The sequence below is a fragment of the Oryx dammah genome, unplaced genomic scaffold (assembly GCF_014754425.2).
Source record: "Oryx dammah isolate SB20612 unplaced genomic scaffold, SCBI_Odam_1.1 HiC_scaffold_5, whole genome shotgun sequence".
In the NCBI taxonomy this organism is placed as follows: Eukaryota; Metazoa; Chordata; class Mammalia; order Artiodactyla; family Bovidae; genus Oryx; species Oryx dammah.
This window is the reverse complement of record NW_024070189.1, coordinates 69522617-69535034: the sequence shown is the minus strand read 5'-3', so window position 1 is coordinate 69535034 and position 12418 is coordinate 69522617. Positions and strand designations below refer to the sequence as shown.

Genomic DNA, 12418 nt, shown 5'->3' with positions numbered 1-12418 from the left:
ACATCAACCATAAAAAGAGCCCCTCCTAACACCCACATGCCATGAGTGCATGTACATGATGATATTTTGCCCTCTCAGCTTTAAATCACCATTATTCCTGAGTCATAGTTCATTTTCACAGAAGTAGACTGCGACATGCTTTGCAAGCAAAAAGTTTATTAGAGAATGCTCTCAGAATTAAAAATTCTGGTGAAAGAAGAGGGTTAAGGAAGAAAAGTTGGATGCAGGAAGAAGTTATCTGCAGTTCCTCAGATGATCCTATGGGGAGACTGAATTTGGGGAGCTCTGGAGCTCGATTGTGCAGTCAGGCATTTATATCCTATATTACCAGTCATGAGATTCAGACAGCTCTCCAAGGAGAACCATGGCCTTCAGCAAGGTGCCTCTCCTCGGCGTGGACAATTCCTTGAGAGGAACACAGCTGAGAGTGGTCACCTGCCCACTCTCCCAGCACCTGAGGGGTGAAGGATCTGTGGCTTCTAGTCTTTGTAATCCCAAAAGCTCTTACATTGCCTATACTCAGCATGGACAGGATTTATTGAATTAATGTGCGATTCTGGTTACTTCTGGTCAGAGAATGACTTTTATTTTCAGTGGGGCATGTTCATACCTCTTTCAATCAAACTACAGCTGAATAAGCCAGGTTCCCGGGGCCCAGAGCTGTAGAAGCGGTGGAAGTGCCATGCTACTCCTGTCTCCCACCACATGGACCCCTCCCCAGGAGTTTCTGGAGAGCACCAGCCACTTCCTTGTTCCTCAGGCTGTAGATGAGTGGGTTGAGCATAGGGGTAATCATGGTATAGAAGGCTGAGACCACCTTGTCCTGCTTGGAGGAGTGGTAGGTCTGGGGCCGCATGTAGGTAACCATGGCAGCCCCATAGAAGAGAGAGACGACTGCCATGTGGGAGGAACAGGTAGCAAAGGCCTTTTTCCGACCTTCAGCAGAACGCATGCGGAGCACGGTTACAAAGATCAGCAGATAGGAGACAGAGATGACACAGAAGGGCAGGAGCAGCATGAGGATGCAGCACACGTAGATCAAAGCCTCATAAATGGAAGTGTCAGCACAGGCCAGCTTGAGCACCGCAGGGATGTCACAGAAGAAGTGGTCGATCTCCTGAGAGCCACAGTAGGGAAAGCTCAGGGTATAGATGGCCTGAAACAACCCATCCACCAGGCCAAAGAGCCAAGATCCTGCCACCATGAGCCAGCAGACACGGTGGCTCATGACCACTGAGTACCTCAGTGGGTTGCTGATGGCCACATAGCGATCATAGGCCATGAAAGCAAGCAGGAAGCACTCATCCCCCAGGAGGGTGAGGAAGAAGAGGATCTGGAGCCCACAGCCTGTGAAGGAGATGGAGCCATGGCCCAGGAGATAGTCAATGGCCATGCGTGGTACAATGGTGGAGATGAGCATGAGGTCCATGAGTGACAGCCAGCTGAGGAAGAAGTACATGGGACTGTGTAGACGGGAGTCAGTGTTGATGAGGAGGATCATGAGCCCGTTGCCAGAGAGGACCACCAGAAACATGACCACGATGGTGGAGAAGAGGAGGAGGTGCAGTGGTGAGTGTGTGAAGAGGCCCAGGAGGATGAAGTGGGAGATGTGAGTCTGATTTTTCATCAAGGCCATTGTTCCTGCAGAGGGATGCGCCAGACAGAGGGTTGTGATCTGAAAGCAGGAGGTTTATATTCAATGCTATATTACTAAAGTCATTAACAGTTTTCACAAAACTTTTCCCTCTTTATATGTTACCTGACTAAGAGTAACAGACATGTTCTCTCAAGAGAAAGAATGCTAATAAACATGCAGGCTGCTGTTGTTGTTTTAGCTTCTAGGTCTTTCTGCACATAACTGAAAAGCAAATGTTAAGCCATTTTTACTAAAACGGACACTGCTTCTACCTTTGGTAGGCTGGATCTGTCTCTAGCCCACATAGTTGCTTCTCCTGAAGCTCAGTAAAGGATTGGCTTTTTCAGGGAAAAACTACCAAAGCAGAAAAGACATTTACCAACTTTGTGACCTAGTCACTTAATACCCTTTCTGAACCTGTTCTCTCATCTTAAACTGGGATAACAACTGTCTTGTCAAGTGGTAGTAAAGATTGAAAGTAACAACTTAATCAATGCCTGCTGCTGGTAAGTCGCTTCAGTCGTGTCTGACCCTGTGCGATCCCATAGACGGCAGCCCACCAGACTCCTCTGTCCCTGGGATTCTCCAGGCAAGAACACTGGAGTGGGTTGCCATTTCCTTCTCCAATGCATGAGAGTGAAAACTGAAAGTGAAGTCGCTCAGTCGTGTCCAACTCTTCGTGACCCCATGGACTACAGCCTACCAGGCTCCTCCGTCCATGGGATTTTCCAGGCAAGAGTACTGGAGTGGGGTGCCATTGCCTTCTCCAATCAATGCCTAGTAGTACAGAAATGATGACAGCTGACGTTACTTGATCATTTCTCATGTACCAGATACCATGTTAGGCACTGTCACACTCTAGCATTCAATCCTCATAACTGCTTTGAAAGAATAATGATTATTCCTATTTCACAAGTGGGGAAAGTGAGAGAGTGGGAGATTTATTATTTTTTTTCAAATATAAAAGCCTAAAATATTTTCTAAGAAAAATAGTAAGTGAAAAACTAGAGACTACCCAAAAGCCCAACCCAAAGGAAAACCTAAGTAAATTATGGCTTGAATAATGATAAAATAATATGCTGTCATTGTGATACTTATGACATTTTAATAGACACTGAACAAAACATTCATATCAATGAGTATTTTTGTATTTCAAAAGACTGGGGGAAATATGCCAAGATATTAACCACATGGTTCCACCTAGATAGTGGGGTGAAGAGTTATCTCCCTCCAAACTTTTGTTTTTTACACATTTTCTATTTAAACATATAACCTAATTGTATTATTTTTTCTTTTTTTTAATTTAAATTTATTTATTTTAATTGGAGGCTAATTACTTTACAATATTGTATTGGTTTTGCCATATATCAGTAACATTACAGTATGTATAAGATCAACAGCTAAAAATCTGTATCTTTCTCATATAATACCACTAATCAATTAAAAAGTGGGGAAAAAAATATTTACAATTGCAGCAAAAACTATGAAGTAGGGATTTCCTTGATGGCACAGTGGATAAGAATCCATCTCCAAATGCAGGGAACAGGGGTTTGATCCCTGGTCTGGGAAGATTCCACATGCTGCGGAGCAACTAAGTCCATGTGCCACAATTCTGAGCCAGCACTCTAGAGCCTGCAAGCCTCAACTACTGAGCCTGTGTGTGGCACCTACTGAAGCCTGCATGCCCTAGAGCCTGGGCCACAACTACGAGCCCAAGTCCTCCTATTGAAGCCCGAGTGCCTAGAGCCTATGCACTGCAACAAGAGGAGCTCCTGAAATGGGAAGTCCATTCACACAATTGAAGAACAGCCCCCACTCACCACAAGTAGTGAAGACTAGTCCCTGCTCATCACAAATAGAGAAAGCCCACACCGACACAAAGCAATGAAGACTCAGTACAGCCCTAAATAATAAATAAATAAATTTTTAAAATATATTTTTAAAAAACTGTGAAGTACCTAGGAAAGAATGCTGATTCTAAAAATTATAAAAGATAACTTAAAAACAGAAAAGAAGGCCTCAAGAAAGCTATGCAGCTCAACATTGTAAGGATGCAAATTCTCCCCAAAATTAATCTATCATTTCCATGTAATCATGATTAAATTCTCAACACAACACTTACAGTTTTGAAATGACAGTGTACAGCCAGAATTCTCTCAAAAGTCACTCAAAGGCAGTAAGGAGATCAAGAGCAGAAACACTGTCCATGTTGGCTGAAGTTGGAGTTAGCTTAAAGAAGAACTCACTAAATAAAATTGTAAGGGTCACCAGAAGCTGTAGAAACTGAGCAGGGTGAGGAGAAAAGTGGAAAAGAACACCTATGAGCATAGACCTCAAACTAACTCTTCAAAGAGAGGGGCAAAACCAAAACTGATAGTTTGTGCAAGCAGAAGGAAAGAACTGGTACAAAAAAAGTCTTGGGACCTGGTTTATTCTAGCAAAGGAGAAGGGATTGAACAAAGACTCACACAGATGAGCTATATTTCCAAGAAGAGTTCTGTTCTGGTGGCATAGAGAGAAGAGAGGCTATACATAAGAATAGCCCTACAGGGAGTTCTCTGGCAGCTTAGTGGTTAGGACTCTAAGCTTTTACTCCATACCCCGGTTCAGTCCCTTGTTGAGCCACTGAGATCCCACAAGCTGAGCAGTGGCATGGCCAGAGAAAAAGAAACCCTATAGTTCTTCAACTTAGAAACCTGAGGCTAACTAAATACTATACTCAGCACTCAGAGTCCCAAGACCTATGATACCAGAGTCCCAAGAACTCCACTTCTGGAATTAAATGGCTGATTGAACATACTCAACTTTTGTTTCCTCAAAAAAACCTTACTAGGAAGAGGGTAATGAGTAAAATCTGAACATGAGAAAAGACAAGAACAACAAAGCTTTTAGAACCTCAAATAAATGGATGGATTGTAACTAGCATGCAGACCTAAGATGGCTAAAGGACTATAGTCAGGGCACCTCCCAACTCTACACACATGGGCCCCACACACCCCTCATCCTGGCAGAAAGTAAGAGAATAATTCTCCAGAGAAGTTGAATCCAATAATTCCAAACCCAGTGGAGGCCCAATGGAGGTGATGGTGCTGTGAGCACAAGGCAACATGTCAAGAATGGCGGGGGGGGGGGTGTTTCCCAAGATTCAGATTTATTTCCTTTAAGCAGGAAAATAGATGAGCCTCTACTCAATCCAGAAAACATCTAAAGATACCGACATTGTAAATTTAAAAAAAAAAAAAAGGCCAGTCATTTTGCTCAAAGTGAAGCCACAAATGACATGCCCATGGGCTTGCCTGGTACCTCCACCTGGGAAAGAATCCACCTGCCAAGCAGGAGATCCAGGTTTGATCCCTGTGTCAGGAAGATCCTCTGGAGAAGAAAATGGCAACTCACTCCAGTACACTTGCCTGGGAAATCCCACAGACAGAGGAACCTGGTGGGCTATGGTCCGCAGGGTTGCAAGAATCAGACATGACTTAGCAACTAAACCACCACCACCACCTACATGCTTAGGGGGCCCAACGTGTTTCTTTTGACCCCATATTTTAATACAGGTGGACAACAGAGGGTCAGCAAACATCTGAAAAATGCTTCCAACATCAAAGAAGGAAAGGAAAATCAACAGAAGAGCAAAATGGATGAAAAAAGAGACTCTTCAGGGAAACAAAACTGTTTACATTCAACGTTAAATGAGGTAAGGAAAGATACAGTAAACATGAACTAGAATGATATGCAATAGAAAAAGGAGCATTCAGAGGATGGAGGATATTTTGGTAAAAATATAGTTCTATTTATTCATTTTACAGATATATGTGCACGTACATGAATTGATGCACAGACAAGATGGTTTAGTGTAGATTTGTTTATAGTAGAAAAAAGCTTGAAAGCAAAAATGAATAAAAACTGGAATAATATTCAAGTAAGAAACAATGAGATTGCTTATTATGTGTTGATAAAAACTTCTCCAAAATAATACTGTTCAAAAAAAAAAAGCACATTACAAAGTGGTATATATAATGTAATTGTAAATATAAAATCTTATACTGTATAATATATAATTATGTACCATAATAATGTTATATATTACTATATAAATTTTATGCTATAATAATATACTATATCACATATTATACAACATATACAAGTAATTTATATAATATTACATTTTACATATATGTAAATGTGTATATATACACAGATATATACATACATACATAGAAGATATTTATATATAATACATGCACATACAAATAAATTAAATTTCTGGAATAAAACACAGGAGCTACTAACAGTGTTTGCCCCAGAAGAAAGAAGAATCAGATTGCTGAAAACTAGGGTAGAAAAAGAAAGTCTTTATGGTATATGATGTGGTCTCTCTTGAATTTTACTTTTTGTGAAACAATACATACTTAAAATAAATACATAAATATAATGCTGAAATGATAACCAATAGCATTATTAATGGGAATTGATAAAGTGAGAACCAAGATTCCTGTTGGTACTTAATTAATGTTTTCTGAACAAAGAGTCAAAAAAAAATTGAAAGGGTTAAACAATGGCTAACAGACCAAAGTTAAAAGTGATACTACCTCATCTATTATCAAAATGTAAAAAATCCAATATCAGTGAAGGAATAGAAAAACTGACCAACAAAAGAGAATAAGTCCAGAAACATCTGATATGTGTGAAAATTTACATTCTGATTTAAATAATACCATTTAAATTCTGTGAGAAAAGAAGGGCTATTCAATAAATGGTGTAGAACAATTGCTCATCTCTTTTGAAAATCAATTAAGTCTCTAATCGTACCACACACAAAAATAAATTCTGGAAGCTTAAAGAACTGAATTAATAAATAACAGTATTAAAAGAAATATGGGAGAATGTATTTATGACCTAGGACAAAGACTAGATGCATTTAAATATGACATAAAGAATGAAGTATACATATATATACTACCTGTTTTATATAGTAAGTATGTAATAATAAATAAAATATCACTTAATATGTGGCATCTGGGCATACACACCAAGGAAACCAGAATTGAAAGAGACATGTGTACCCTAAAGTTCATCACAGCACTGTTTATAATAGCCAGGACACAGAAGCAACCTAGATGTCCATCAGCAGATGAATGGATGAGAAAGCTGTGGTACATATACACAATGGAATATTACTCAGCCATTAAAAAGAATACATTTGAATGAGTTCTAATGAGGTGGATGAAACTGGAGCTTATTATACAGAGTGAAGTAAGCCAGAAAGAAAAACACCAATAACACATATATATGGAATTTAGAAAGATGGTAATGATAAACCTCTATGAGAGACAACAAAAGAGACACAGATGTATAGAACAGTCTTTTGGACTCTGTGGGAGAGGGAGAGGGTGGGATGATTTGGGAGAATGACATTGAAACATGTATAATGTCATATATGAAATGAATCGCCAGTCCAGGTTCAATGCGTGATACTGGATGCTTGGGGGTGGTGCACTGAGATGACCCAGAGGGATGGTACAGGGAGGGAGGTGGGAGAGGGGTTCAGGATGGGGAACATGTGTATACCTGTGGTGGACTCATGTTGATGTATGGCAAAACCAATACAATATTATAAGTAATTAACCTCCAATTAAAATAAATAAATAAATAATTTTTTAATAAAAATAAAAACAATTTTTCATATAAAAATATGTGGAATATATAAAATGAACTTATTTACAAAACAGAAATAGACTCACAGAAAACAAACTGATAGTTACCAAAGGAGAAAAGTGAAGGAGAGAGATAAATTAGGAGATTGGGATTGACATATACATACTACTGTAAGTAAAATAGATAATCAACAAGGACCTACTGTTTAGCACAGGGAGCTCTACTCAATATTCTGTAATAATAAATTGAAAAAGAATCTGAAAAAGAAAGTTACATGAAAAAAAGAATAGATACATGTATATGTATAATCAAATCACTTTGCTAAATACCTGAAACTAACAAGCCTCACAAATCAACTATACTCCAATATAAAATAAAAAATTTTAATGATATGATATATTATAAAATATATATTAGACAGCAATTCATAACATTTTTCTATTTAAAATGTTTAAAGAACAACACAATATAATAAGATAAAGGATAAACAAAATAAGCAGTAATTCTCAGGGGAAAAAATCCAAATAAACATTAAATAAAAACTGCTTTACATCATTCTTCTTCCTTGATGCCCTGCAATAAATTCTTTACTTCACCAAAACATAAGCAAAAAAGACTGCTTTATTTCACTAGTAACTAGAGAAAATCAAACTAGAAGATACAACTCTTTAACAAAATTGGAATAAGGTTTGGGAATATTAAGTGTGGGGAGGCAAGAATATAAAAAACAAGTACACATAAAGTCCTGAAGGGCACAGAGGATAATAATGGCTACTTCTGGAGAGAAGTTTAGAACTGGGTGTGGATAGCGGTCAAAGAGGAACTCTAACTTAATCTATAATGACTGACTTTTTGACAAGAATGTATTTATGTGTTTCTGGATTTAAGTGAAGATTGTCATCAGCAGATAACTAACATATGTGGTAAATCTTTGCTCTTTCAGCTTGCATTGTAACAACTTTTAAGACACACTCAACAAATTAAACATTAGTACATTTTTTGAAATAATTTATATTTTAGCAACATTGGCCAAATACAATTCTCAGTGTCAACTTGGGGGGTATGTGGGGGATCTCTTTGTTGTCAAAGCTAACTAGCCATACACACCACACTTGTACCACATAGGATCAAATTGATAATCCCATTCCAGGCAAAGACTGTAAGCCTTGTAGAGCAATAGGATTTGAATGTGAAAGAAAGAGGGTGAGGGATCAGAGAGCTGAGGGATGAGGAGAAACATGAATAATGGACCAGGAGAGGGGGGAAGAGATGAAAGGGATAATGAGACAATGTCATGGAAAAGGAGATAAGATTAACAGCCATGAAAAAATAGAAAAAAAAGAAATAAAGAGAGAATTGTGTTGCAATATAAAAAATTATTCTTCCCCAGAAGAGACAGAGAAAGTAGAGAACACAAACATGGTGAGAAAAAGGAACACAGATGCTGAGAGAGAAGGATCAGGGAAAGACAATGGCACGGATGGGAGAAGACATAGGAAAAGGAGTCCCTGAGTGCAGAAGGCAGCCAGGCAGAGGCACAGAATTCTCCTGTTATCAACACATTAACAAGCTCTCTGAGTTCTGGGACCCTGGAAGCTGGGAGAGCCCAATGTCTCTGGCTCTGCCCACCCTTCTGGGAAGAGTTGTGGAGCAGACTGGATTGTCTCCAAACCCTTCTGGCTTTCCTAAGAGGCAGTTGCTTACAGTCTCGCAGAGTGGCTTACAGTTGCTTACAGAGAGAAGCAGTACAATGGCCTGACCCTTCCCAGCTTCCTTCCCAACCCCCACTGGAACATCCTGTGCTCATGTTCAAGAGCCTGTCTTCTCCCAGGTGAACAGAGATCCACAGACCCTGTAAGGCCAAACTCAACAGATCCGGATATGCCAGACCTGCCTGTTGAGTCCCAGACTTCATCTCCATATGTCCAAGTCCACTCAGGTTCCTACTGGACAGAGTCTGTGCTTGAATTCATACCATGCTATCTACCTGGAATGCCTTCCCTGATTATTCATTCATTCAGGTGATACTTGCTGAACACCTATAACGTGCCAGGTTCTGTTCTAGGTACTGAGAATAGACTGGATAAGCAGATGCACTCCTCTCCTGGGATCTGACATCCCTGTTGATCTTTCCTCCCAACCCCTCAAATTCTGACTCTTCCATCAAGTCCCTCCTCCTCAGGGGTCTCTCCTCTTATATCAGTTGGTGTCTAGAATTAATATGTTGCTGATTAATCTAGTAGTATCTTATTGACCAACAGAACATCAAAGTTTGCTTAAATAGGAATTTGTAAACCCTGAAATTATATATAAAATTTGGTGCTTATGTGCACAATCATGGACAGAAAGCCTGCAGTTCTATTATATTCTCTTCAAAAATGAAAAGAAACTGCATTTTATTTCTAAATTGACATTATTTATCTGGTGGTGTTGTTTACACTTTCAAGAATGGATTTCCCCAAACTTAAGTTTACCGAACACAAAGACTGTTAGTGTGGTCTCTATGTGCACCACAAGTGTTACCTATTCACACCCAAGAGCATGTAGCACTAAGAGGAGGTGGCAGTCCAGAAATTTCCATGGGTGCAATCTCTCTGCCCTTAAGGGTAACAGGGAGGAAGTTCTCCACTATTCTGTGGAATCAAGGGAGGCCTCCGGATGCCCAGGAGGTGAAGTTGGATCCTGAAGGATAATTGGAATATCCAAACTTAGCAGAAGTCAGTTAAATACTTCAGAGATAGGGAAAAGACAGAGCTTGAGGCAGAGAAGAGAAAGCAAAATATTGATGGGGGAGGCAAGTTGGGCCTATTGACTGAGAGAGCATCCACATAGGGAGGCAGTGGAGGGAGCCTACCCATGAATGTTCAGATTCAAGAGTTGAAATGGAAACTTATATATCACCAGCTCATGGTTAAGAGAGAATTTGGCCAATTATTAGCATTGGGCAAGTGCTCACTGAATCTTTCATCTCATCAATAAAATGATGACAAGGATAATCATCTTCCACAGTGGTTATAAAGATTAAATGAATTCACATGTTTCAAAGCTCACACAGAAAAGGCCCTGCAAATGGTGGGTATCCTTGGCTGTTGAGAAAAGGGGCAGGTCTGCCTAGTCACTGAATGGCAGAGAGACAAGAAGACAGGGGAGAGAAGTAACTACTAGTAATTGGCTATGATGGTCCAAGCAGGAGATGGTTGTGGGCTGTGTGGGGCATGTTCCTTAACCATTTTGACTCCCCAGTTTTATCATTTTTAAAGGATAAAATGAGGGTAAAACAGGATAATGTATGTAAAGCCTCTACTCTAGTGTCTGGTATACAGTAAGTGCACTATAAGTAAGTGTTAGTCACTCAGTCGTGCCCAACTCTTTGTGACCCCATTGACTGCAGCCCACCAGGCTCCTCTGTCCATGAGATTTTCCAGGCAAGGATACGGGAGTCGGTCACCATTTCCTTCTCCAGGGGATCTTCCCAACCCAGGATCGAACCCGGGTCTCTTGCCCTGCAGGCAGATTCTTCACTGACTGAGCTACAAGGGAAGCCCTATACACAGTGGCAATTATTATGATGTCTACAACCTCTGTCACTTATGCTCTGGACAAAGGTGGTAGCAGAAGGACAGTAAAAGAGGTAAGTTTTTTTTTTTTAAGTTAATTGCACTGGGAATCAGAATATACAAGTTGAAAGAAAATTTGAACTGTTTACTCTGACTTACCAAATGTATTAATTGATTTTCAATAAATGTCTTTTAATGAATTGATTGGGAAAACTGATCTTTGCTAATAAAAGAAACCCCACTATAATGTAATCTAACACTCTGCTATCTATTGAGATACAAATTTCTCCAGAGAAAGCCTTACCAGGTGGCAACATATAAGATTTTACTTAGGCAAAGCAGGAGATATTTTAGGACAGAAAGGGTTTCCTGCACCACTCAGATCAGACTTGCCAGAGCCCAAGTCTGTACATGACACTCCCGCAGAGGTACACCTGGGAATTTTGTCAGACAGCAGAAAGGTGGAAAGTCAAACCTATAGGGTAACTTTCTCAAAGAGAAAGAAGCTACAGGGTTGGAAAAGAAGGGAGCAGGAACATCAAAACATATCTCCAAATGAGAGTAGAGCTCTGACATTCAACTAGATGGGGTATTGGAGAGGACTTCCAAAAGAAAAAATATATATACAGGGTGTTGGGGAACAGCAAGCAGAAATTTGTTTTCTAGGGTTGGAAATATAGGCACATATGTAAGTAGAGGATTTTATCCTGTCTTTCAAAATCTAACAACCAGACATCATCACAGACAGATAACTCTCCCAGTACCCTGAGTCAGCCAATTTCAGGTAGTCTAGACTTTGTTGCATTCTCTCTAGACTTGAAAAGACAAATTGTGCCCACTCTTCCTGAAACTTGTGATGAGACCCTGAGGAGGTCATCTTCTCTTTCTGGGTCTCAGTCTCCCAAGCTTTAAACTGAAAACCTCAATCAAACAACCCTCAGGTCTTCTCTAGTTCTACCCAAGGGATAAAGGATTAAGAGAGTAAAAAAAATTTTTTTTCAGAAGTAAAATTTAACCACACAAGGAATGCATGTACACCTGTGGTGGATTCATGTCAATCTATGCCAAAACCAATACAGAATTGTAAAGTAAAAATTAAAAATAAATAAATAAATAATTTTTTTTTTTTTAAAAAGAGAGAAATTGTAAACAGGAGAATAGCAGGAATGGTGGTGGGGTAAAAAACATTTGATAGCAGAGATGTGAAATATAAGACACGGCAAGGAAGAGCCTTACCTGAACCCAGGTAATCAATGACATCAGGAAAGCCTGAGGAATCAAGAGGCAGATCCCACTGGGAGCCCTACATCCTTGGTGAACAGATTCCACAACCCAGGGAGGATTGATCAGATTGGTCAGTTGGGTCTACAGCGGGATCTCTCTCATTGCAAGAAAGATCTTGCAATCTTCTTAAGGGAAATGGGCCTGAAATGGAATCAGGAGGGACTTAGGAAATGTAAAGAAAAGAAATTTTCAGGAGAAATAAAGTCTTGTGTGGTCAGAACACCTCAAGAATATCCTCCTGTCCTATGAAAGTAGCAGTTAGCTGTGGTGCTGTGGGTACTTC

At 39.8% G+C, this 12418-nt stretch overlaps 1 protein-coding gene across 1 annotated transcript; it reads right to left on the bottom strand.

Moving 5' to 3' along the window:
* Positions 1-685: 685 nt before the first annotated feature.
* Positions 686-1636, bottom strand: LOC120863812 (olfactory receptor 56-like). The gene has a single exon (XM_040240379.1). It carries the CDS (start codon positions 1634-1636, stop codon positions 686-688), a length of 951 nt encoding a protein of 316 aa, XP_040096313.1.
* Positions 1637-12418: the final 10782 nt, after the last annotated feature.